At 39.9% G+C, this 22,443-nt stretch overlaps 1 protein-coding gene across 4 annotated transcripts in view; it reads left to right on the top strand.

Annotated features, from left to right (window-relative positions):
• Positions 1-21,791, top strand: part of LOC107554559 (leucine zipper protein 2) — a 164,755-nt gene extending 142,964 nt beyond the window's left edge. For 3 of the 4 annotated variants that reach the window (XM_016237112.1, XM_016237110.1, XM_016237109.1), the window contains 2 exons: positions 19,136-19,207; positions 21,088-21,791. In XM_016237112.1, coding sequence (XP_016092598.1) covers positions 19,136-19,207; positions 21,088-21,192 — 177 coding nt within the window. In that variant the 3' untranslated portion in view covers positions 21,193-21,791. Of the gene's footprint in view, positions 1-19,135; positions 19,208-20,787; positions 20,841-21,087 lie in introns of all 4 variants that reach the window. The other variant, XM_016237111.1, reaches the window with a different exon arrangement.
• Positions 21,792-22,443: the final 652 nt, after the last annotated feature.

Below are 22,443 nucleotides of genomic sequence, written 5' to 3'. Positions count from 1 at the left end.
GATATTTGTTTATAAGTCCATTTAAGATTATTTTGGTGCATATATATATATATATATATATGTATGTGTGTAAAGGCAGTCTCTCTGCCATTCTGGGAACGTGAGGACAGGTTCTGTGAGGAACAAAGGTCAAAAGGTCTAGAAGGAATTTGAGTCTGGGCTTTGTCCTGAGTGGGGGAAAATCAACCCAATAAAGATTTTAACTTGTGATTTCACTCGTGATGGTCATGGTGCGTTATACCTTTGACCATTAATCTTGGTTACTTGCCGCAAATATGTCAATCTCCTTCCAGAGGTGGAATTATCAATAAATGTTCTTTTGTTTTAATGCTGCAAGCTGTTCAGAGCTGTTAAAGAGTTGGTATGTTAGGCTTGCTTCAGACTCGCTGGCACTAGGATCTGATTTATGATCATCCATGTTGTCTTGGGCCTCTTTGTGGAATTCGGCTCTCTGTGTTTCAACAATGTTCTGATCAAATCTTAAATTGTCTGATTCGCTCTGATACGCTACACTGCTTTTATACTCTTCTCTAGCTTACTTCCTAATCTAGTTGTCTAATAAACTGGTATTGTGTGTTACAGTTTATTAGATAACTAGATTATGAAGTAAGCAAGAATAGAGTAGAAAAGCATGGACATAAGCTAGAGAATAGTAGAAAAGCAGATCATTTTTTTCCTTTTCATTCAGTGACCTAAGCTGGCAGAGGGAGCGTTTGTTGCAACATTTGTTTTGGCCAAGGAATTACTTGGAGCTGAAGATGGCGCCATTGTGGTCGTTGGCTTGCCGTCGCTCCTGTGCTCTGCTGTCTTTCCTGTACGTTTTGGTGCTATCTATGTATGTGTGCTCAAGGAATCAGTTCCTAATTTCCTATGATCGCCAAACCCTTCTTGATATACAATCCACTGTCATGGATATGTGTGCTCGAACTCCGAATGGGGACAAATTCTCCTACACCCGGTTTTTCTCAGCGTTCCCGAAGGTTGCTTGCCACGTCGGCTGTTTATTTCATCGGAAAAGACGCCATAGAAAACATGGGAAACGGGCTGGCATTTTGGTCAGGATCAAAAGATCCTTGCACACATCCACGTCTTGCTCTTGCGATCTGCTTGGAGTCGATGGATGGGATAAAAACATCTGTTTGCGCTACAGCGTGGCCGCGGATCATCAAAAGAGGCGTTAATCCACAAAATCTCCGGTCACTGGATTATGCGAAACCATCGATCATATCCCCTGAAGAAATTACCCATGTTACTAAACTGGCTATGGTAAACTCGAGATCTCTTCATAATAAAACTTTCATCTTAAATGACTTTTTTAAGTCGCATGACCTGGATTGTTTATTTATAACGGAGACCTGGCTTCACAGCGGTGAGTTGGATCCTTTAATTGAACTGTCCCCAAATGACTGTCAGTTTTTTAGTTCGCCTAGGAATATGGGGCGAGGTGGAGGTTTGGCATCAGTTTTTAGAAACATTTTTAAGTGCCGATTGCTGCCTACGGACCATTATGATACCTTTGAAGTTCAATTACTTCAGTTTCAGTTGCCTTGTCCAGTACTTTGTGCTCTAATTTACAGGCCACCAAAATACAATAAGGATTTTATTCAGGACTTTGCTGGTTTTCTGTCAAACATTGTGCCTACTACGGACAGTCTTATTATTCTTGGTGATTTTAATATTCATGTCTGCTGCCCCTCCAAGCCAATGGTTAGGGACTTTATTCAGCTCATTGACTCTGTTAATCTTACACAGCATATTTCTGGCGCTACTCATGACCATGGCCACACACTGGATCTGATCTTATCTTATGGCATTTCTGTACATAATGTTGATATTTCTGATCTTGGTGTATCTGACCATAAGCCTATTCTTTTTAATATCACAATGTCTGGTCCAGTTCAGAAATCATTTTCCTCACGGTCTGTTTCTCGTGTTGTCACTTCTGATACAGCTAGCCTTTTCTCTGAGGCCTTCTCTTCTCTGTCCGAAAGTGTGTTAAAACTTCCGGACTCAGATCTTGGAATAGAAGAGATGATAACGCTTTTTAATAATGCCTGCTCTTGTGTTTTAGATTCTGTTGCTCCTTTTAAAGTTTCAAAACCCAAACGAAGGGCAGAACCTTGGATAAATAGGCATATACGAGTTCTCAGACAGGAATGCAGGAAAGCTGAGCGCAAATGGAATAAAGACAAACTGCAAGTGTCTTATGAACTCTTGAAAAACGCTCTTTCTGCCTACCAGCATTCTGTAAAAAATGCAAAAAATGTATATCTTTCTGAATTAATATCTAAAAATTCACATAATCCAAAAATTCTGTTTAATACGTTAAATACTATTTTTTCTCCTGCTAACACTTCTGGTCTGGACAGTACTCCAGAGACCTGCGCAGCTTTCCTACATTCTGTTATGGGAAAGGTGGATGCCATACGGTCTACTGTTACAATGTGCAGTCATGACCCCTCTGAACTACTCACTTGTCATGTTTTTTTGAATGGTTTGAACCAATATCCCTTTCTGAGCTTGGCGATATAGTTCACAAGATTAAGCCTACCACGTCTCCTGTTGATGTTATTCCCACCCAGCTCTTTAGAGAGGTCCTGGATACTATCAGCCCTAGTGTACTGACTATTATAAACAGATCCTTAGACAGTGGCCGTGTTCCTATATGCCTCAAACAAGCAGTGATCACGCCTCTTCTTAAGAAGCCAAATTTAGACACAACCAATTAAAAAAATTTCCGCCCCATTTCTAAGTAGCCATTCTTGTCTAAAATTTTGGAGAAAATTGTTTTAAATCAATTATCGTCATTTGTTTCACAAAACAATATTTTAGATAAATTTCAGTCTGGTTTTAGAGCCCACCATAGCACCGAGTCTGCACTGTTGAGGGTGTCGAACGATCTACTCCTTGCTTTGGACATTTGGTTGAAATGTATGTTTGTATATGTTAATGTGTTTTGTATAGATTGTGTTTTGAGTCATTTCTTTTTATTCTCTTAATTCTCTTTATTTACTTATTTGTATATGTACAGCACTTTGGCATACACTAGCTGTTTTTAAATGTGCTATATAAATAAACTGACCTTGACCTTGACCTTTGTAGTAGTGAATTGAGAAGGGGTGGGGCTGTACCAGTGGCAGTCCTGAAAGCCAGCATCAAAACCTTAAATTTGATTCTGGCCACAACTGGGAGCCAGTGGAGTGAGATCAGGGTACAAAGCATACACAGTTGGCTGTGTGCATTCAATGCTTATAATGAAATATATGTCACACACAGGGGCATTTCATCCGAGGTGGCAACAGAGGCAGTGCCTCCTCAAATATTGGATGAGAAAAAAAATTGTAGTACAAAGCAGTATAAAGCAACACAAATATAACATTAAAAAGTGTATAAATCACTTGTTTTTTCTAAAGAAACACTGTCCAATAGCGACACCAGCAGGTAAACTTACAATGGTAGTCGGCATCTGTCGTGCTTCCCCTGAGCCCACTGAGTTTTATCAAACCCCCTAAAGCAGGAGTCACCAAACTTGGTCCTGAAGAGCCAGTGTCCTGCAGAGTTTAGCTCCAGCCTTAATTAAACACACCTGAACTAGCTAATCAAGGTCGTAATAGGCATACTTTAAACTTTCATGCAGTTGTGTTTAGGCAAGTTGGAGCTAAACTCTGCAGGACACTGGCCCTCCAGGACTGAGTTTGGTGACCCCTGCCCTAAAGCGTGCCGTGAGTTTGGTGGGGGGTAATTGACAATGAATGGGGGAAAGTCACGTGAGAGGAGGCAATGCCTCCATCACAATATGATTGGATATGACTGGTTATGATCGGCTGTGATTGGCTCATGCAATAAATCCCGCCTCTTATGTTTGTGCGCTTTCCACGTTCGCGAATCAGTCTGAATTAACAATATAATGGCATTAATGGGACTATTAATTAAAAAGTAAGAAAACAATCACACACTTTGATATAATCACATTGTTACGCCAAAATAAGACTTCAAATGGCCTGAAAACATGATCTGTGGGAGTTTATAGTGAGTAATCAGCTTGGTGAAATTTAAAGTAAATCTCCGTGTCTGTGACCAATATTTACCGAGCTTTGATGACTGATGATCCAAACATTTCAAAAATAGTTAAAAATAACTAAAAAGAATAGCTGAACATAAGTTCACAAATAAAATATATTGTTTAAATTGTTACTGCATTGAGTTATTTTTTTGGAATAAATGTGAAATGCTTAAAAACACCAACTTGATGAGATTCACTTGGCTTTAATAGATAGAATATTGATTACATTATTAATGTAAAAATATATATAAAAAAATTTCTGTACGTAATGTTTATTTAATTTTATTTATTTAATGTGAGTAGAAAAAAAAAACTTTAAGGACTTTGCCTCCTCATTCAAGAACACCACCGCTCACCACTAGTCACACACCATATGCCTACTCTAGTATATTTGTAAAGAACAAAATTTTCTTTGCTTTACCCTGTTTTTGCTGTAATATATTGCATCTAGAATAGCTAAAGATGACCTTAAAATGATTATGCTTGTAACAACGTTTGTAGGTCGGGAAGAAGAAGGCGGGAACAGGCAAACACTCAAACAAAACTTTAATAATAAAATAAACACAAAATAGCACGACAGCCCCTCGTGGACGACTGTCGCGCACAAACAAAACCAAAACACAAATTAAAATCCAGGCCTGGTCCTCTCTCGTCTTTCCCTGTCGTCACTCCTCCTTTGTATCCTTCCGGAGCTCCTCCGTGAGACTCGAGACCGGTGAGTGGCGCAGGTGTCGCGCATTCGCAATTACTCCACCGGCCTTGCTCCGTTCCCACGGCTCTCGGCCCCGCCCCTCTCGTCACAATGCTCTTTCTTTTTTCTGAGTGCATTTCATATGTAAGGAATAACTGACGATGGGCCATTGAATTATTAGAGAATTACACCTTGGTTATGCATTATTTTCTAATAATTCAATGGACCAGAGTCAATTACCACACCTCAAATATTGTTCAGATGTTGTATTTAAAGACATTTGTCAAGTTTTTGTCCTTAAAACGCTCTTGTGAGTAGGATTAATTTCTTACGCATCTCATCCAACACATCCGTTGCTAATTCCAAAACGTCATTTTAGACCAAGCAACGGAGGCAATGGAGGAGAGAGATTAAGCATGTTTGAATTACCCGAGTCTGTGTGTCTCTCAACAGTGTTTGGCAGCAGCGTTTCTACTAATAGTGAAAGTTCAAGTTCATCTTCTTTAAGAACAGCACCGTTATTAGTGAGAAATGACATGTAGCTTTTAAGTTGCTAAACTATTTTACTGGTAAAATCGTCAGAGCAGCGCTAACAACACATTTCTCTGCATTTGTATGTTTCCGTGTGTGTGAGTGTGTCTGTACTGTATGTGCATTTGTAAGGGAGAGAAAGCAGGAGAAATAGAGTATGCTTTCCATACATAATAAAACATAATTTTTGGGCAAAAACAAGGAAATAATTTGTCTCTTTTTATCACATTGTTTACTATATTTATTAGCTTGGTCAGTATTGTTGTGGGTTTTGGTTCTTTTGCTGTTGTAAGCTGTAAGGACCTTTGAAATATCTGAAATCCTTTGTTGAAGTGATCTGGACATGTAATGCCTGGAACTACTTTTGCTGCGCTTTTCCTTAAAAATAATTGTGCACCTTAGAATATGCAGTATATATGTTGGATGAGCAGCCATGTATTCCAAGCTTTGGCAATATTGTTTACAGTCATGCCAATATTTTTTACAGTCGTGCCAATAAAGCAATTTTGAATTTTAATTTTAATTTGAGCAGCCTTACCTCGACCAGATCTTCTAGAATTTGCCTCTGGATCTGACACTGCATGAAAAGGGTGAATCTGGTAATATCTGGCCATGGTAAACTGCAATTGTAATCTCAGGTTTGCCGGATATATGTGGAAATTACCTCCTGCCAAGCTACACAGAACAGTACATTTCCAGAAATACCGACATGCTTGGTGTACACAGACATATACAGGAATCCATAAAGTTTCATGTACATATAGAGCTGAAACACTGCTAGTTGTGAAGACTGGTGGCTGTCAGGTGTGAAAACATTTCATATGTTAATGACTGGCAGTTAAGTTATTTGCTGTGTTCTCAGGTGGAGGGAGGGGGTGAGCCAGGGAAGTTTCTCAGAACAGTCTTAATATAAATAATATAATATATAATCTATACTATAAAATAGAACTCAAATATAGCTAGCCTTATTATTTTTGACAAAGCCATTAGATAACAAATCTATGTATGATTTATAATTTGAAGGCATTCTCTCCATTTCATTCTTTTTTCCTTCCTTATTAGAAATTAAGACCTGGTCCTTTACTGGTGTATCAGGAGAAGTGGTTTCTCTAGCAATTGATTAGCTTGTTCAGGTGTGTTTGATTAGGGTTGGAGCTGAACTCTGCAGGACTGCGGCTCTCTAGGACCGAACTTGCCTACCCCTGCTCTAGCAGTTTCTCTACCAATAGTGAGTAATGCTCCCCGAAAAGTGTGAGTTATGATGTGTATCTTTTCCTGGGCAATAACAGTTCAATAGTTATGTTTAGTCAAAAATAGCAAAGAGTATAAAATTATAATTATAAACTATAAACAAACAATGCTTTCAAAATATATCTCCCCTGATAAATATTTTATGTAAAAAGTGTGTCAAACAGCCCTGGTCTCCCATATATCTATTTGCTCACTTTCTGGCACTTTTCCACGGCATGGTACGGCTCGTTAAATAGTGCCACCTCGTGTCGCCGGAAGTCACCACCTCGCCATTGAAAATGAATGGAATCATGTCGCTTTGTGTCGCTGGCATTGTGAACAGGGTTTAAAAGAGCCAATCGCTAGGTAAAGTCATTGCGTTACTGCAGCTGCAGTTAGAAAGTCAGTGTTCTGAGATGATGCTTAGGACTGCGCATGCTCACTGGCTGGTCTAGCTTGTATAACCTTATTTTAACACTATTTGAGCAAAAGAAACAACATTTATGAGTCAGTTGTTTCAAATATGAAACTTAATAAGCTTGGCAAACAGTTTTGGAGAATTTGATGTTTCTCCATTCAAAGAGATAGAAGCACTTGCATGCCCGAGAGGCGTTTCAAAGATGGCCGCTGAGTGAAATGACTTGCCTTAAAGGGACTTTGGCTGTAGGTAACCACAGCGTGCCGATATACAGCCATATTGCATGGCTATGAGTGTGATATTGCATTTATACAACAGTTTGACGGCACGAGTGTGTAAATACATATGAAACAACAAAGTTGTCTTTAAAAACCCTTAATCTAAAGTTGACAGTTTAACAGCTGAGCCTCTGTTACTAATTCGAAAACGTCACCAGAAAAGAAGGAGCGTTAAGTTGTTTAATTGAAAGCGTATTGTATTGCTGTATTAAAAGTTAACTGTATTATAGTTAATACAGTTTATAGTATTATAGTTCCCTATCTGTCGGTCACTACATTATGGGTATTCACTTGGGAGCCCCAATTATCTCTGACTTTAAGAGAAAACGCCAATGAAATTTGGCTAGTGGATTTTGCATATCTGAGCCACTCACCATGCATACGGGTATAAATAGGCGACAGGTGCATCCACTCTTCAGATTTTTGCTTCAGAGCCGAGTGGATGAACGTGTCGATCTCCACAAAGTCATTCATCATCTGTCTGGAAGCTGCTCTGGTTGGCATCACGGTGCGAACAGCGGTGTCCCTGTCTGCAGCGATTCCCCTGGGCACTTCAACTAAAAGAGCAGATTTCCTAAAAAAGCAAATCATGGTTGGTTCGTGTCTTTTTAAAGATGCCGTTCCGGCCGTGTGCTCTTGGTTGCGATCATTTCCTATCCTCTGTCGACAGCCACGATCATTGTCTTCAGTGTCTGGGCATTCAGCACGCTGAAGCTGCGTTCGTGGATGGTTCATGCGTCACTGTGAACATGTGACCATGGCAACGCTGCGATAGTGCCTCTCTCTCCTCACGGGGATGGGAGGGGCTCCCTCTGTCACTACCCACTCTGGCTTCTCTGCCGCGAGCAAACAGCCATCGGTTAGTGCTCTAGGCGATCTGAGGGTTACAGTGAGAGCCTTTCCACCGGGTCAGTCCCCGCGGACCTCTCACTCCTCCCGCAGCAGCTGTTCTGTTCGGCTCCCTGGTGATTCTGCTGTGTTGTCTCACGGCGTGCCCAGCGTTTCATTCGGCGCTCCGATAGAGGATCAGATGTCGATAGCAGCATCGGGGGATGGGCAATCGTCCTCTGAGGATGAAGATTCGGCGGGGTGGCCCACCTCGGGTGTTGCCGCCGCTGCCGAATCGGACCCAGAGTTGACGACCATGCTCCATTCCTCGGCATGGGTCATGGCTCGCGACCACGCCCTGGTTCCTTTCTTCCCAGAGGTGCATGAGGATCTGATGAAATCGTGGACGGCCCCTTTTTTCGGCCAAAAGCCACTCGTCTGCCTCCATCATCACTACAGCTCAAATCGCTGTGCGCCGTCCACATTATGGGACAGCTCACGACAGCTCACGTTCCCAGGAGAATGGCGACTCCATCCCGAGACGATCCAGCTGATCTGGAGTCGATTCTGGGAAGCCCAGGTGGACCTGTTTGCTTCCCGCGAGTCCTCCCACTGCCAGCTGTACTACTCCCTGACCGAGGCCCCCCTCTGCACGGATGCACTGGCACACAGCTGGCCTCCTTCTCAAGTATGCGTTTCCCCCAGTGAGCCTTCTCGCACAGACACTGTGCAAGGTCAGGGAGGACGAGGAGCAGGTCTTACTGGTTGCACCTTTCTGGCCCAACAGGACCTAGTTTCTGGAACTCATGCTCCTCGCGACAGCCCCTCACTGCAGCATCCCCCTGAGACAAGATCTCCTCTCTCAGGGGCTTGGCACCATTTGGCACCCACATCCAGACCTTTAGAACCTCCACGTGTGGCTCCTGGACAGGACGCGGCAGACCTAGCTGATCTGTCACCTGTGGTGGTTAACACGATCACTCAGGCTAGAGTTCCCTCTACGAGGCAAGCCTATGCTCTGAAAGGGAGTCTGTTCGCGAACTGGTGTTCTTCTCGCCGAGAAGACCTCCGAAGATGCACGATTGGAGTAGTGCTTTCTTTCCTGCAAGAAAGATTGGAGCGTAGGCTGTCACCCTCCACCTTGAAAGTGAATGTAGCTGCCATCGTAGCACAGGCAGAACTTCAGAGGGGTCCCTTTGAGCCGCTGGATTCAGTCGAGCTTAAGTTCTTGTCTGCTAAGACAGCGCTCCTGATCGCGCTCACTTCCATCAAGAGAGTCGAGGACCTCCAAGCATTTTCGGCGAGCGAAGAGTGCCTTGTGTTCGGGCCGGCTTACTCTCACATTGTCCTGAGACCCCGGCCTGGACACGTGTCCAAGGTTCCCACCACTGCCTTCCGAGATCAGGTGGTGAACCTGCAAGCACTACCCTCGGAGGAGGCAGATCCAGCCCTTGCATTGCTGTGTCCCGTAAGAGCACTGCGCATATACGTGGACCGCACCCGGAGCTTTAGGAGCTCTGAGCAGCTCTTTCTCTGCTACGGAGGTCAGCAGAAATGGAAGGCTGTCTCCAAGCAGAGGTTGGCCCACTGGATAGTGGACGCCATCGCCTTGGCATACCAATCCGTGCCTCAATGCAGTGGCAGACATCTGTAGAGCTGCGGGCTGGGCGACACCGAACACCTTTGCGAGATTCTACAGTCTCCGCAATGAGACAGTTTCTTCCCGTGTGTTGGGTAACAGGTAATCGACGGGGAAGAGCTGGCCGTTGTCACGCTTGCTGCGCCATTCCCACTCACCCGGGGATGCGAGCGCCTTTCTCCTCCTCCAGTAAGTTCCCCGGATGGCGAAACCTGGCGGAGTATCCTCCAGCACCCCCGGTAGTCAGACTGGGCGGAGCAGTCTGACGCCAGGCCCAGTATCGGTGTTAGCTTGCCCGGGTCTCCGGTCAGCCCCTGTACTGGGCTAGGTGTCCATATGGCTTGATTCCCTGTGGGCAATCCCATATGTGTATTCTTCCACGGTAAGGTTTCCCTCTTTGTAAACCCGTGTCTTCCCTTTGACAGAGTGTTCTGTCAGTCTCTGCTGGCAGTTGTTCCATCTCTACTCTCAGGTAGGACCTGCCCCAGAGACCCATTCCATATGTAGTACTGCCCCAGGCCTGGGTCAGTCCATATGAGAATCTCCACGGGTAGGGTGTGGCCTCTGTAGCGCCCTTCTCCGGAAGGCTCGCTTCCCCATTGTTTCTGCCTAAGCTGTATACTACAAATCGGAAAGACTTGAAGCAAATCTTTCGTTGAAGGTCGAAATCCCTTCTGTTAAGAAATTTCGGTTGGAAAAGGAACAACAGCTTGGCTATCTCCAGCAGCGATGTGTTCACCAGTGGTCCCTGCGGGTACCAAGGCCAGCGAATTTGCACTGGGGCGGTGGGAAGGTTACAACCTTTGCGTGGCATTTGTCTGACACACGGCCGCTTGCCAACATTGGCTACGTCATGGGGTTGTGATGGGGTTCAGGTTGTGGCGCTTTCCAGGGCCCCATAATGTAGATCAAGACATAATTCTTAGTGACCGACAGATAGGGAACATCTTGGTTACGTACGTAACCCTCGTTCCCTGATGGAGGGAACGGAGACGTTATGTCCCCTTGCCACAACCTCGAACCATCGCTGGCGGCCAGGGACAAGTTCTCGGCTCCTCAGTGTAAAACCTGAAGAGTGGATGCACCTGTCACCTATTTATACCCGTGTGCCCGGGAAGTGGCTCAGGTATGCAAAATCCACTAGCCAAATCTCATTGGTGTTTTGTCTTAAAGTCAGAGATGATTGGGGCTCCTAAGTGAATACCCATAATTTCGATCTCAACATAACATCTCCGTTCCCTCCATCAGGGAACGAGGGTTACGTACGTAACCGAGACGTTACAGAGTAGTGTTATGAGAGAGAGATGGACTAAGCGAGCGTGATTACCTGCATCTGATATAGCATTCATTCTTCAGCTCAATCTCATATTCACAATAAAACATGAGTTTGAATGTCCGTTGAGAAAAACGATAACTATTTGCTCTGGAACAAATAATAGATTAATAAGACCAAAGACTGCCCGTTAGATTTACCAAATAATATCTCATGTTTAACCACTATAGAGACATCAGAGCCAGCGGTAAATTCCAGAAGTTCTGGCTGAGGTAAAGCTGCTCTCAGTGGGTTCATGAGCGCTGAACGGCCGCTGATGTCCTGGAGCTCACATCTCCGAAAAAGTAGAATAACATTTTTAAATAGTCGTTATCTTTATTAACAAACCACATATTTGAAGTCTAAGCACATTCTTGCCTAAAAAACTCTCAAAACTACATTCCGTGTCACAAAAGCAGTATTATTTACAGTATTATAACAGTGTTGGGGAGTAATTAGTTATATGTAACAGAATTATGTAATTTAATTACAAATTAAATGTAAATGTGATCAGTCACAGTTACTGAGAAAAAAGTTTCTATTTGGGTTTATGTATATGCCCTTTTTTTTTTTTAGATTAACTGTTTTTTTTTTCAAGGAATTGTTAGATTCCAGTGTTTCCTGTCATAGCTATGCAAAGATATGATTTCAAAAGCAGTATCATAGCTATTAAACTATACCTTGTTATGATTTAAAATCTGTATTTAACCTCAGAATGTTCTCAAAGTAAGTCTGATTTTGTGGTGGCTGTGCTTTAAAATTAAATTATTATAAACTTAATTCAAGTGATGAAGGATTTTAAAAGTCTGACAGTAATTAAAGGAATTGTTAGATTCCAGTGTTTCCTGTCATAGCTATGCAAAGATATGATTTCAAAAGCAGTATCATAGCTATTAAACTATACCTTGTTATGATTTAAAATCTGTATTTAACCTCAGAATGTTCTCAAAGTAAGTCTGATTTTGTGGTGGCTGTGCTTTAAAATTAAATTATTATAAACTTAATTCAAGTGATGAAGGATTTTAAAAGTCTGACAGTAATTACAACCCCAATTCCAGAAAAGTTGGGACGTTTTGTGAAATACCATATTTGTTCATTCTCTTTAACCTTCATTTAATTGCCATGTGTTACCCTTCCTGGTGGTGACCGTGTCCGTCCTGATGGCTCACAGATCCTGACATCCAGTTATCAGCATGCTCAGCCTGCGGTGGGCCCTCAGCTAGTCCCTTCCTCACCTTCAGCAGCTGATTCCAGTGCTTCTGCCCATCTCAGTGAGCTACAGCACCTGCGCCACGAGCGTGCCGCCTTCGAAGCTGACCTGAGAGAGTTAAGAGCAGTGCGTGCAGAAGTTCGAGAGTTGGTTCACGCAGCACAGTCCCTTCGAGCAGACCTTAGCCAAGCCAGAGGCCAATCTCTTTCATGTTTAATTGTTTGGGAATTGAGGATACTAATTGGAAAATGTTCGTCCAATCTCGCTTAATTACATCACATATCATATCTCTTTTGAATATTATTATACATATTTCAAAAGAGATGTTTCATGCATCACTACTTGCATTCATCCACAAAAACAAAAGAGTCAGTAACAAGGCCATTTTGAATGCATTACGCACAAGCCAGTCTAAAACACTTCAAAAGAAAGAAAGTAGAAAAACCCCTGAAGCATCAGTGTGCAGATAAATCCTGCTCTCCTATTCAAAGAGGTGGTATTTTCCACATCATGTGCTGTTTTCACTCCTTTCAGTGAGCTTTATTCTGACAGGACCCCACACACCGGTGTCCTTTCTGCTGCCTGCCTCAGAGCTCTTTGTGTCTGTCCTGTGTGCCAGTTTATCCAGCACAAACACACACCACACACACTTTCTGTCGACTTGCATCACTCTCTGCTCAGTAACAATGTGCCTGAGCTGCCATAAGTTCACAGCACCAGTGTTTTGTCCCTGCATGTCGCTAGTCTCTGCACATCTGGACATATACAAATGCAATCACAGGTAATATATTGCAGGTTAAACTAAAACTAAGGAATTTGTTTTCTTGTCACTAAAAAGTAACTTTCTGCTGTTGGAACGTGTTGTTATAAACTTCAGCAGTGTTAGTGCATTAAACCTGACGACCGATCTATCAATACACCATTTAAACTCACTTTAATTCCAAAAACATCATACATATGGCTTTTTGTAAGAAATAATAATATAATTATACAGATTAAGCATTGTTGTTAAATAACGGTGTAAAATTATTTAATGTGTTTAATATAATATTGCAAAGTGATGGTGATGCAATTTCCAGCAATGGCTGTTTCTGTCATGCAATATTGAAGTGATACGGTTTTTGACTGTGTAGCATTTTCCAATTAATTTAGTTAATAAACTTTACCTAATAGTGCTGGGAAGATTACTTTGGAAAGGTAACAAAAGGTTACAAGTTACCCTATTTGAAATGTAATAAGTATTGTAACTATTTCAATTACTTTATTAAAATAATGTAACTGATTACATTTGATTACTTTTCTAAATTTCTAATGTTTTCAACTGTTAGTCATTTTCAAACATTTAAACCAGGCAGGGTTAACCTTACAGTAGTGCTCAACACCACAACCCCAATTCCAGAAAAGTTGGGACGTTTTGTGAAATACCATATTTGTTCATTCTCTTTAACCTTCATTTAATTGACTAAAGTACAAAGAAAAAATTCCAATGTTTTCACTGACCAACTTAATTTTATTTTGTAAATATAAACAGATTTAGATTTTGATGGCTGTAACACACTCCAAAAAAGTTGGCACTGACTCGGCATGTTTACCACTGTGTCACATGAACTTTCCTTTTAACCCATCTCAGTGAGCTACAGCACCTGTGCCACGAGCGTGCCGCCTTCGAAGCTGACCTGAGAGAGTTAAGAGCAGTGCGTGCAGAAGTTCGAGAGTTGGTTCACGCAGCACAGTCCCTTCGAGCAGACCTTAGCCAAGCCAGAGGCCAATCTCTTTCATGTTTAATTGTTTGGGAATTGAGGATACTAATTGGAAAATGTTCGTCCAATCTCGCTTAATTGAATACTTCAGATGCTCAGCAATCTGTGATTGTCATTGTCAGATTCTCCTTTTCATGACTGGTCATACATTTTCAATAGGAGACAGATCTGGACTGCAGTCAGGCCAGTCTAGCACATTCATTCTGAGTCTATGAAACCAAGCTGTTGTAGCACATGCAGAATGAGACCTGCCATTGTCTTGATCTAATTACCATGGACTTCTCATGTACAATTCTTCTCATGTATAACCCTGTACGATTTCAATATACACCTCCATGTAAATGGTACCTTCGCACATATTCACTGCATAGAATTGATATATATTTTCTCCTAGAGTAACAGAGATTCAAGTTGCATTTATTGATGCAACGACAGACTGTGTTAAGTGACAGCGGTTTTCCGAAGTACTTCTGAGCCCATGTGGCTATATTTAACACCACAGCATGACGGTTTCTTAGGCAGTGCCATCTGAGGTCTCAAAGGTCATGACTCATGCACATTCAACTGAGGTTTCCTGCCTTGCCTTACACAGACTGAGATTTCTCTGGATTTCCTGAATCTTTTCACAATTATGTATGGTAGTTGGTGAAATACCTAAATTCTTTGTGATTTTGCTTTGAGAAATGGGATTTTTGATTCTCTCATGAAATTTGGCACAAAGTAATGAGCCATAATCCAGCTTTGCTTGCACAGCATTAGATGCTCCTTTTATACCCAAACATGACACCCTCACCTATTACCAATTCACCTGCTTACTGTGAACTGATTTAATACAGTTTAATTTGGATATTCTTTAGTTTAGTTTGGAACTTTTTTGGAGTGTTGCAGCCATCACAATCAAAATTTATATTTACACTTAAGTTGGTCAGTGAAAATTTTGGATTTTTTTCCAAATTAAATAACATTTTAAGAAAATTAACAAATTGCCCATTCTTGATTTTTACTGCATTTTACAAAGCTTCCCAACTTTTCTGGAATTGGGGTTGTGGTGTTGAGCACTACTGTAAGGTTAACCCTGCCTGGTTTAAATGTTTGAAAATGACTAACAGTTGAAAACATTAGAAATTTAGAAAAGTAATCAAATGTAATCAGTTACATTATTTTAATAAAGTAATTGAAATACAGTAGTTACACTACTTATTACAATTTAACAGGGTAACCTTCCCAACACTGTATAAAATTATAGAGGATTTGGGCATCCGCCATGACACTGGCTGTGAGAAATACTGCAAGCAGAGTGATACAAACAGTGAAACAGTTGGAGTTCTATTACCACTTGAATATCTCGCTCCATTCAGCCAATCAGATTTGAGGACCAGAAAGAATATATTACAGTTAATTAGCCAAACAAACACAGATTACAAACCCATTTTGAGAAACGCACTCACACGTTTCTCACAGTGATGGTTGGCACGGTCGTCATCGCAGTTGACACATGATGTGGGATCCTCTAGTCTGGAAGGTTTCAGACAGAACTGGGAAGATGAACTGGGAACAATGCATTCAGCAGAGCAGAGAGGAGTACTGTAGGCTCGACAAGATACATCTCACTGGTTGCTGACATGCACTTATCAACTATAATGACAGGATTTGTGTGTGTGTGTGTGTGTGTGTGTGTGTGTGTTAGCTGAATGTGTGTGTGTGTGAGAGGGGAAAATGGCCATGTGAGGAAGTGTGCAGAGACAGGAAATAAAGACAGACAGAAAGAGGGAGAGAAACACAGGATCCCAGGGAGAAGGTGTCATTCTCGGTAGATGACATGCCATGAAGATTGTCTAATGAAAAGGTTCCCAGAGCAGCTCTCACCCTGCTGATGGTACTGATGAAAGCAGTATGTGACGGAGCCCTGTGACTATACTGAGAGAAAGAGAGAGACTGTGAGTGAGATAAAACACATTGTTTTTCTAATCAATGGTGTCTTATCATTTATGAATAATCATAGATTAGTGTGTGTTCAAACACTTACAGTTCACAAGTCTGAGACAACTAATTTGTTTTTGCATTATTCTATTTTTTATTATTAGAAATTATATTTTAGTATTTAGTTTAGTCTTTATTTTACTTTAATGGCAGCAGCACTGGAGCAGCATCAACTCTATAAGATGTGTAAAACCTGATGATTATGTAATCCAGCATGATTTGGAAGAAGATCTTCAAAGGAAGAAGAACATCTGACTGTCCGTACAAAGTCACATGATCAGTGTCACACATTTTCCAGTTTGATTAGTGACCTAGAAATAGTGCAGAATCTTTTTCTTTTTTTCCCCTATTTCTTTTACATCTGAATTTGACATTTAAGTTAAATTCAATTTAATCTTTAAATTTAAGTTTAAACTTAACATTTAAGTTCAAATTAAAATATGGCTTATTTTTAGATCACACAGTATACACTACAGTTCAAAAGTTTGTAAATTAATATTTTTATTAAGCAAAGACATATTAAATCAATCAAAAGTGACAGTAAAGACATTTATAATGTTTTACTATTATTTAAAGAATCATGAAAAAGGTAACACAGTTTCCATAAAAAATTTAAGAAGCACAACTGTTTTCAGCTTTGTTAATAAGTAATGTTTCTTAAGCACCAAGTCATTTTATTTGAATTACACACACACACACACACACACACACACACACACACACATATATATATACAGTGGGGAAAAAAAGTATTTAGTCAGCCACCAATTGTGCAAGTTCTCCCACTTAAAAAGATGAGAGAGGCCTGTAATTTTCATCATAGGTATACCTCAACTATGAGAGACAAAATGAGGGGAAAAAAATCCAGAAAATCACATTGTAGGAATTTTAAAGAATTTATTTGCAAATTATGGTGGAAAATAAGTATTTGGTCAATAACAAAATTTCATCTCAATACTTTGTTATATACCCTTTGTTGGCAATGACAGAGGTCAAACGTTGCTGGTATTTTGGCCCATTCCTCCATGCAGATCTCCTCTAGAGCAGTAATGTTTTGGGGCTGTCGCTGGGCAACACGGATTTTCAACTCCCTCCAAAGATTTTCTATGGGGTTGAGATCTGGAGACTGGCTAGGCCACTCCAGGACCTTGAAATGCTTCTTCCGAAGCCACTCCTTCGTTGCCTGGGCGGTGTGTTTGGGATCATTGTCATGCTGAAAGACCCAGCCATGTTTCATCTTCAATGCCCTTGCTGATGGAAGGAGGTTTTCACTCAAAATCTCACGATATATGGCCCCATTCATTCTTTCGTTTACATGGATCAGTCGTCCTGGTCCCTTTGCAGAAAAACAGCCCCAAAGCATGATGTTTCCACCCCCATGCTTCACAGTAGGTATGGTGTTCTTTGGATGCAACTCCGCATTCTTTCTCCTCCAAACACGACAAGTTGAGTTTTTACCAAATAGTTCTATTTTGGTTTCATCTGACCATATGACATTCTCCCAATCCTCTTCTGGATCATCCAAATGCTCTGTAGCAAACTTCAGATGGGCCTGGACATGTACTGGCTTAAGCAGGGGGACACGTCTGGCACTGCAGGATTTGAGTCCCTGGCGGTGCAGTGTGTTACTGATGGTAGCCTTTGTTACTTTGGTCCCAGCTCTCTGCAGGTCATTCACTAGGTCCCCCCGTGTGGTTGTGGGATTTTTGCTCACAGTTCTTGTGATCATTTTGACCCCACGGGGTGAGATCTTGCGTGGAGTCCCAGATCGAGGGAGATTATCAGTGGTCTTGTATGTCTTCCATTTTCTAATAATTGCTCCCACAGTTGATTTCTTCACACCAAGCTGCTTACCTATTGCAGATTCAGTCTTCCCAGCCTGGTGGAGGTCTACAATTTTGGTCTTGGCCATGGTGGAGTTTGGAGTGTGACTGTTTGAGGTTGTGGACTGGTGTCTTTTATACTGATAACGAGTTCAAACAGATACCATTAATACAGGTAACGTGTGGAGGACAGAGGAGCCTCTTAAAGAAGTTGTTACAGGTCTGTGAGAGCCAGAAATCTTGCTTGTTTGTAGGTGACCAAATACTTATTTTACCGAGGAATTTACCAATTAATTCTTTAAAAATCCTACAATGTGATTTTCTGGATTTTTTTTTCTCATTTTGTCTCTCATAGTTGAGGTATATCTATGATGAAAATTACAGGCCTCTCTCATCTTTTTAAGTGGGAGAACTTGCACAATTGGTGGCTGACTAAATACTTTTTTGCCCCACTGTATGTATATATATATATATATATATATATAATTCATATAATATTTACATTGCGTATCCAGACTGTTTCGTTATGGAGTATATAACAACAAATTGAAGTGATTGTCAGATGGCGAAGTACCGTATCACATCCATCAAAAAGGCATGTCAACTGTTTTTGGGTCTTTAGTATTACTCACACACCAGCTTATCCAGAGGCTAATACAGTTTACAGACATTGATACTTGCTATTCATTTATCTCTGCTGGTTTCAGTACATTCCTACGACCAATTCTTTGACCATTTTTGAGGAAAGAGCATTTAGGATGAAGCAGGCTTAGGCAGTGAAGGAAAATGAACAAGGTATATGGCAAGAGTTTTAGATGGTTACTTTTTACTGCCTGTATAAAGTTGTTATTTTGGCAGGCACAGTCCTATAACACTTGCATGAACTCAACCTCAATGTTTTTTGTCCTGTCAGAATAAAAAAATGAAGGTGTATTTTTCAGTTAAACTTTGGCTCTTGTAGTCTTGCAATCTTCTGTTAAATGTGTTGCTCCAAAAACATTTGTCTAGCTTGTTGAAGTTGTTTCAGAGCTCATAGAGACAAGCATATAAAACTTTTTCTTTGAAATACTCCATCCCTTGAGCAACATGATTAATCTGTTTTCTATGCAACATTGTATAATCTCATAGCTCAGGGCTTTTGTGGAAAATGTAAACAATTATAGTCTATACAGTATCATTGCTCCATTGTGGCCACATATGTATTTTTTTATTTTTTATTTTATAAATACTTATATTTAAAAGATTTTATTCAAGACGTCTTTCCCCTTCACTCTGTGCTTGATTGTTAGATGATATTGGAATTTGTTTGCTCATTGAATTAGCTTTTTAAATGAACGTGTTTTTTTTCCTGTCTCTTTCTTTGTATCTCAAGGTGGGAGCAGACTGTTCCCACAATCAGACCGAGAGTTCATCTGAGATGAAAAAGACATTTGGACACAGTCAAGTGAGTGTTCTGATGTGCCTTACTGAAAGAATTAAAGAGAGACCAAAAATGAAAAATCTGTCATCATTTACTCCCCCTCATGTCTTTCTAAACCTGTATGACTTTCTTTCATCTGTGGAACTCAAATTAATTTGAAGAATGGTTCAACTGTTTTGTATGATGAGACCACTAGTGAAAATGCTTCTATTTCTTATTTATTTATTTTATTTTATTTTAATGCATTTCCATTTATTACTGTACATCAATTTTGTCATTACAAATTACATTACCGTTCAAAAGTTTGGGGTGAGTAAGAATGTTTTTGAAATGTTTAAGAAATTAATATTACATTAATTAATACTTTTATTAAACAAGTACACATTAAACTGATCAGAAGTGACAGTAAAGACATTTACATTATCAAATAAATACAGCTGTGATTAGCAAAAGAGACTGCTTTCAAAAAATCAAAAACAAAGAACAAAACAATTTGAACACAGTTGTATACTATGGGCACAATAATTTAAGTGAAAAGTTAATTAAAACATCACAACATTAATTGGTAACCTACAAATGTGCAGAATTTGCAATATTTCTTATTCATTTTACTATACATCATAATGCTTCTTTGTTTAAAATCTAACTAAACTTTATTTTCAGATTTAAATAAAAATTGAAACTCCAGATTTTCAATGTTGTCTATGACCTTTTGACCCCACTATGTATTTACAAAATTTGCGGTAACAGTTTACAATAAGGTTCCATTAGTAAATGTTAGTTAGTGTATTAACTAACATGAACGAACCATAAACAGTGCATTTATTACTGTATTTAATTAATATTTGTTAATGTTAGTTAATGAAAATACATTAGTTCATGTTAGTTCATGTTAATTCACAGTGCATTAACTAATGTTATCAAGCACAACTTTTGATTTTAATAATGCATTAATAAATGTTGAAATTAACATTAACTAACATTAAAAAAATGCTGTACAAATATTGTTCATTCTTAGTTCATTTGAACTAAAGTAGTTAACTAATGTTAAAGGGTTAGTTCACCCAAAAATGAAAATTCTGTCATTAATTACTCACCCTCATGTCAGCTGCGTCACGCCGGATCTGTTTCTTACATTGTTGTGATTTGATCTGAACGGAAACAGCGTATCTGTGTGACGCAGCTGACACAGAACAGCATACGCTGTTTACGTCCAGCGGATATTCTCCAAAATGGCACCAGGGTGATGTTGAATAAAGTCGTTTTTTTTTTCTTTTGTGCACAAAAAGTATTCTCGTAGCTTTGTATAATTGCGGATGAACCACTGATGTCATATGGATTATTTTACAGATCTCCTTACTACGTTTCTGGACTTGAGAACATTTCAGTTGCGTTGCTGTCTATGCAGGGTCAGACAGCTCTCAGATTCCATCAAAAATATCTTAATTTGTGTTCCAAAGATGAACGAAGGTCTTATGGGTTTGAAACGACATGAGGGCGAGTAATTAATTACAGAATTTTCATTTTTGGGTGAACTAACCCTTTAACTACTGAACCTTATTGTAAAGTTTTACCACATTCACTTTATACATTCATATTTTCAGGGTCTCTGAACTTCCATGTTCCCCATGTTATATAAGTGAGCTGTCAAGACGCAGTAAGCATAGACCTGCACACACCCTCTCACAGATGACTATTTGCTCTAGTGCTAACAAGTGTCAGCCTTGAGCACTGCAGCAAGCGGTGACAGGTTTTGTCAAATTATAGGTCAGTCTGACAGTGACAGGGGGAAATGGAGAAGAGGGTGTAAATGTCTAATCACCTGCTCTGTTTGTGCCAGATTTCAGAGCCCGTTGCACTATGGTATGCATGTATTCTCTTCTCTTGTCATTTCTGTTCTATAGTCGAAGACCCCAGAGCAGATCGGACAAGGCCAAGCAAGGACAGCAGAGGAAAGTGTGAAAACAGACGGAGACCTAAAAAAGACACAAATGGACAAACACAACTAAAGGGACAGTGGAAGACTTGGCAGATTTTCTGCATGGTAAAAAATGATGTCAGATCTGTTTAAGCCCCTCTTCATTCACTGAGCTTATAAGCACACACACATACACACAGTACTGTAAACAAACACAAACAATGACAGACACAAAATACTCAGTCTAACACTGCTAACGTAGAAAAAGAAATTCCCAACATTCAATTTTGAACTTTCTTAATAAAAACCAACCGCATAGTATGGCATGCATTATAGAGTTTTAGATATTGATTTTACAAGGTTACGATGGTACTGGTTGTTTTTAATAATTGTTACTTTTTTTTGTTCACTGTCTATTCTGATTTTTTTTCTTTCTCCCAAAGTGAGGACACAATGTTCTTTGATTTGTGTTGTTTGTAATTAAAAACTATTTCTGGCACCTCAGACCAGCATTTCAGTGGTAAAGGTCACGTTGGGGGTCATTTGAGTTCTGTAAATTTACACATGAGGTCAAATTCAAACTTTTGTCTAAGCAGCATTTCTGAAAATATTGAGTCATGTCCTGAATGCAAAATATGGCTGCACGATTTGAGGGGAAAAAAAGAAAAGAAACAAATGTGTATGATAAAAATTGCTAATAATTACTAAAAAATAAAAATATTTAAAAGATAATAAATATTGCTATAGTGATTATTATAGTAATAAATCACTGTATAATAATAATGATTATTATTATTACAGTGTAATTGTAAAATTACAATAATAATATTTGAGTCTAATTTATTTTATTATTATTTTTTTATTATTATTAAGCTTTTATTTTGCCTGCTCATGTGTAAAAGTGTGTAAAAACACAATGCCACTTCTCTCTTAAACACGTAGTGCATATATTTATTTAAATAATTTGCAGCATTTGCGATTTGATAATCATACTAAGCCATGTTGCGATTTCAGTTTTACTCCAATTAATCGTGCAGCCCTAACAGAAACAAAATCAATCCCACCTCTGTTAAAATGACGAAAAGAACTGTTAAATGCAGCTAAAATGTGAAGGTACGGTTTGTCTCGTGTTGTAGCAAAGATTAATTTACTCCTCCTACTCCATATTACGAGGCTCAAGTTGGCTGGCCAACTATCACTGTTGAATATTTCAGAGCTTTTAGTGCCAGAATTAAAGAGAAAAACTCGACTCACAGTGAGTCGTCTCCCTAAGAATGATGTGCCATGCACCGAGTACTTAATCTACTGCTACATCTCTCTGTTTCTCTACCTTCTTGTGTCC

The sequence above is a fragment of the Sinocyclocheilus grahami genome, unplaced genomic scaffold, assembly GCF_001515645.1.
Source record: "Sinocyclocheilus grahami isolate Dianchi unplaced genomic scaffold, SAMN03320097.WGS_v1.1 scaffold506.1, whole genome shotgun sequence".
In the NCBI taxonomy this organism is placed as follows: domain Eukaryota; kingdom Metazoa; phylum Chordata; class Actinopteri; order Cypriniformes; family Cyprinidae; genus Sinocyclocheilus; species Sinocyclocheilus grahami.
Note: the sequence above shows the minus strand (reverse complement) of the source record. Positions and strands in the feature narration are given on the sequence as shown.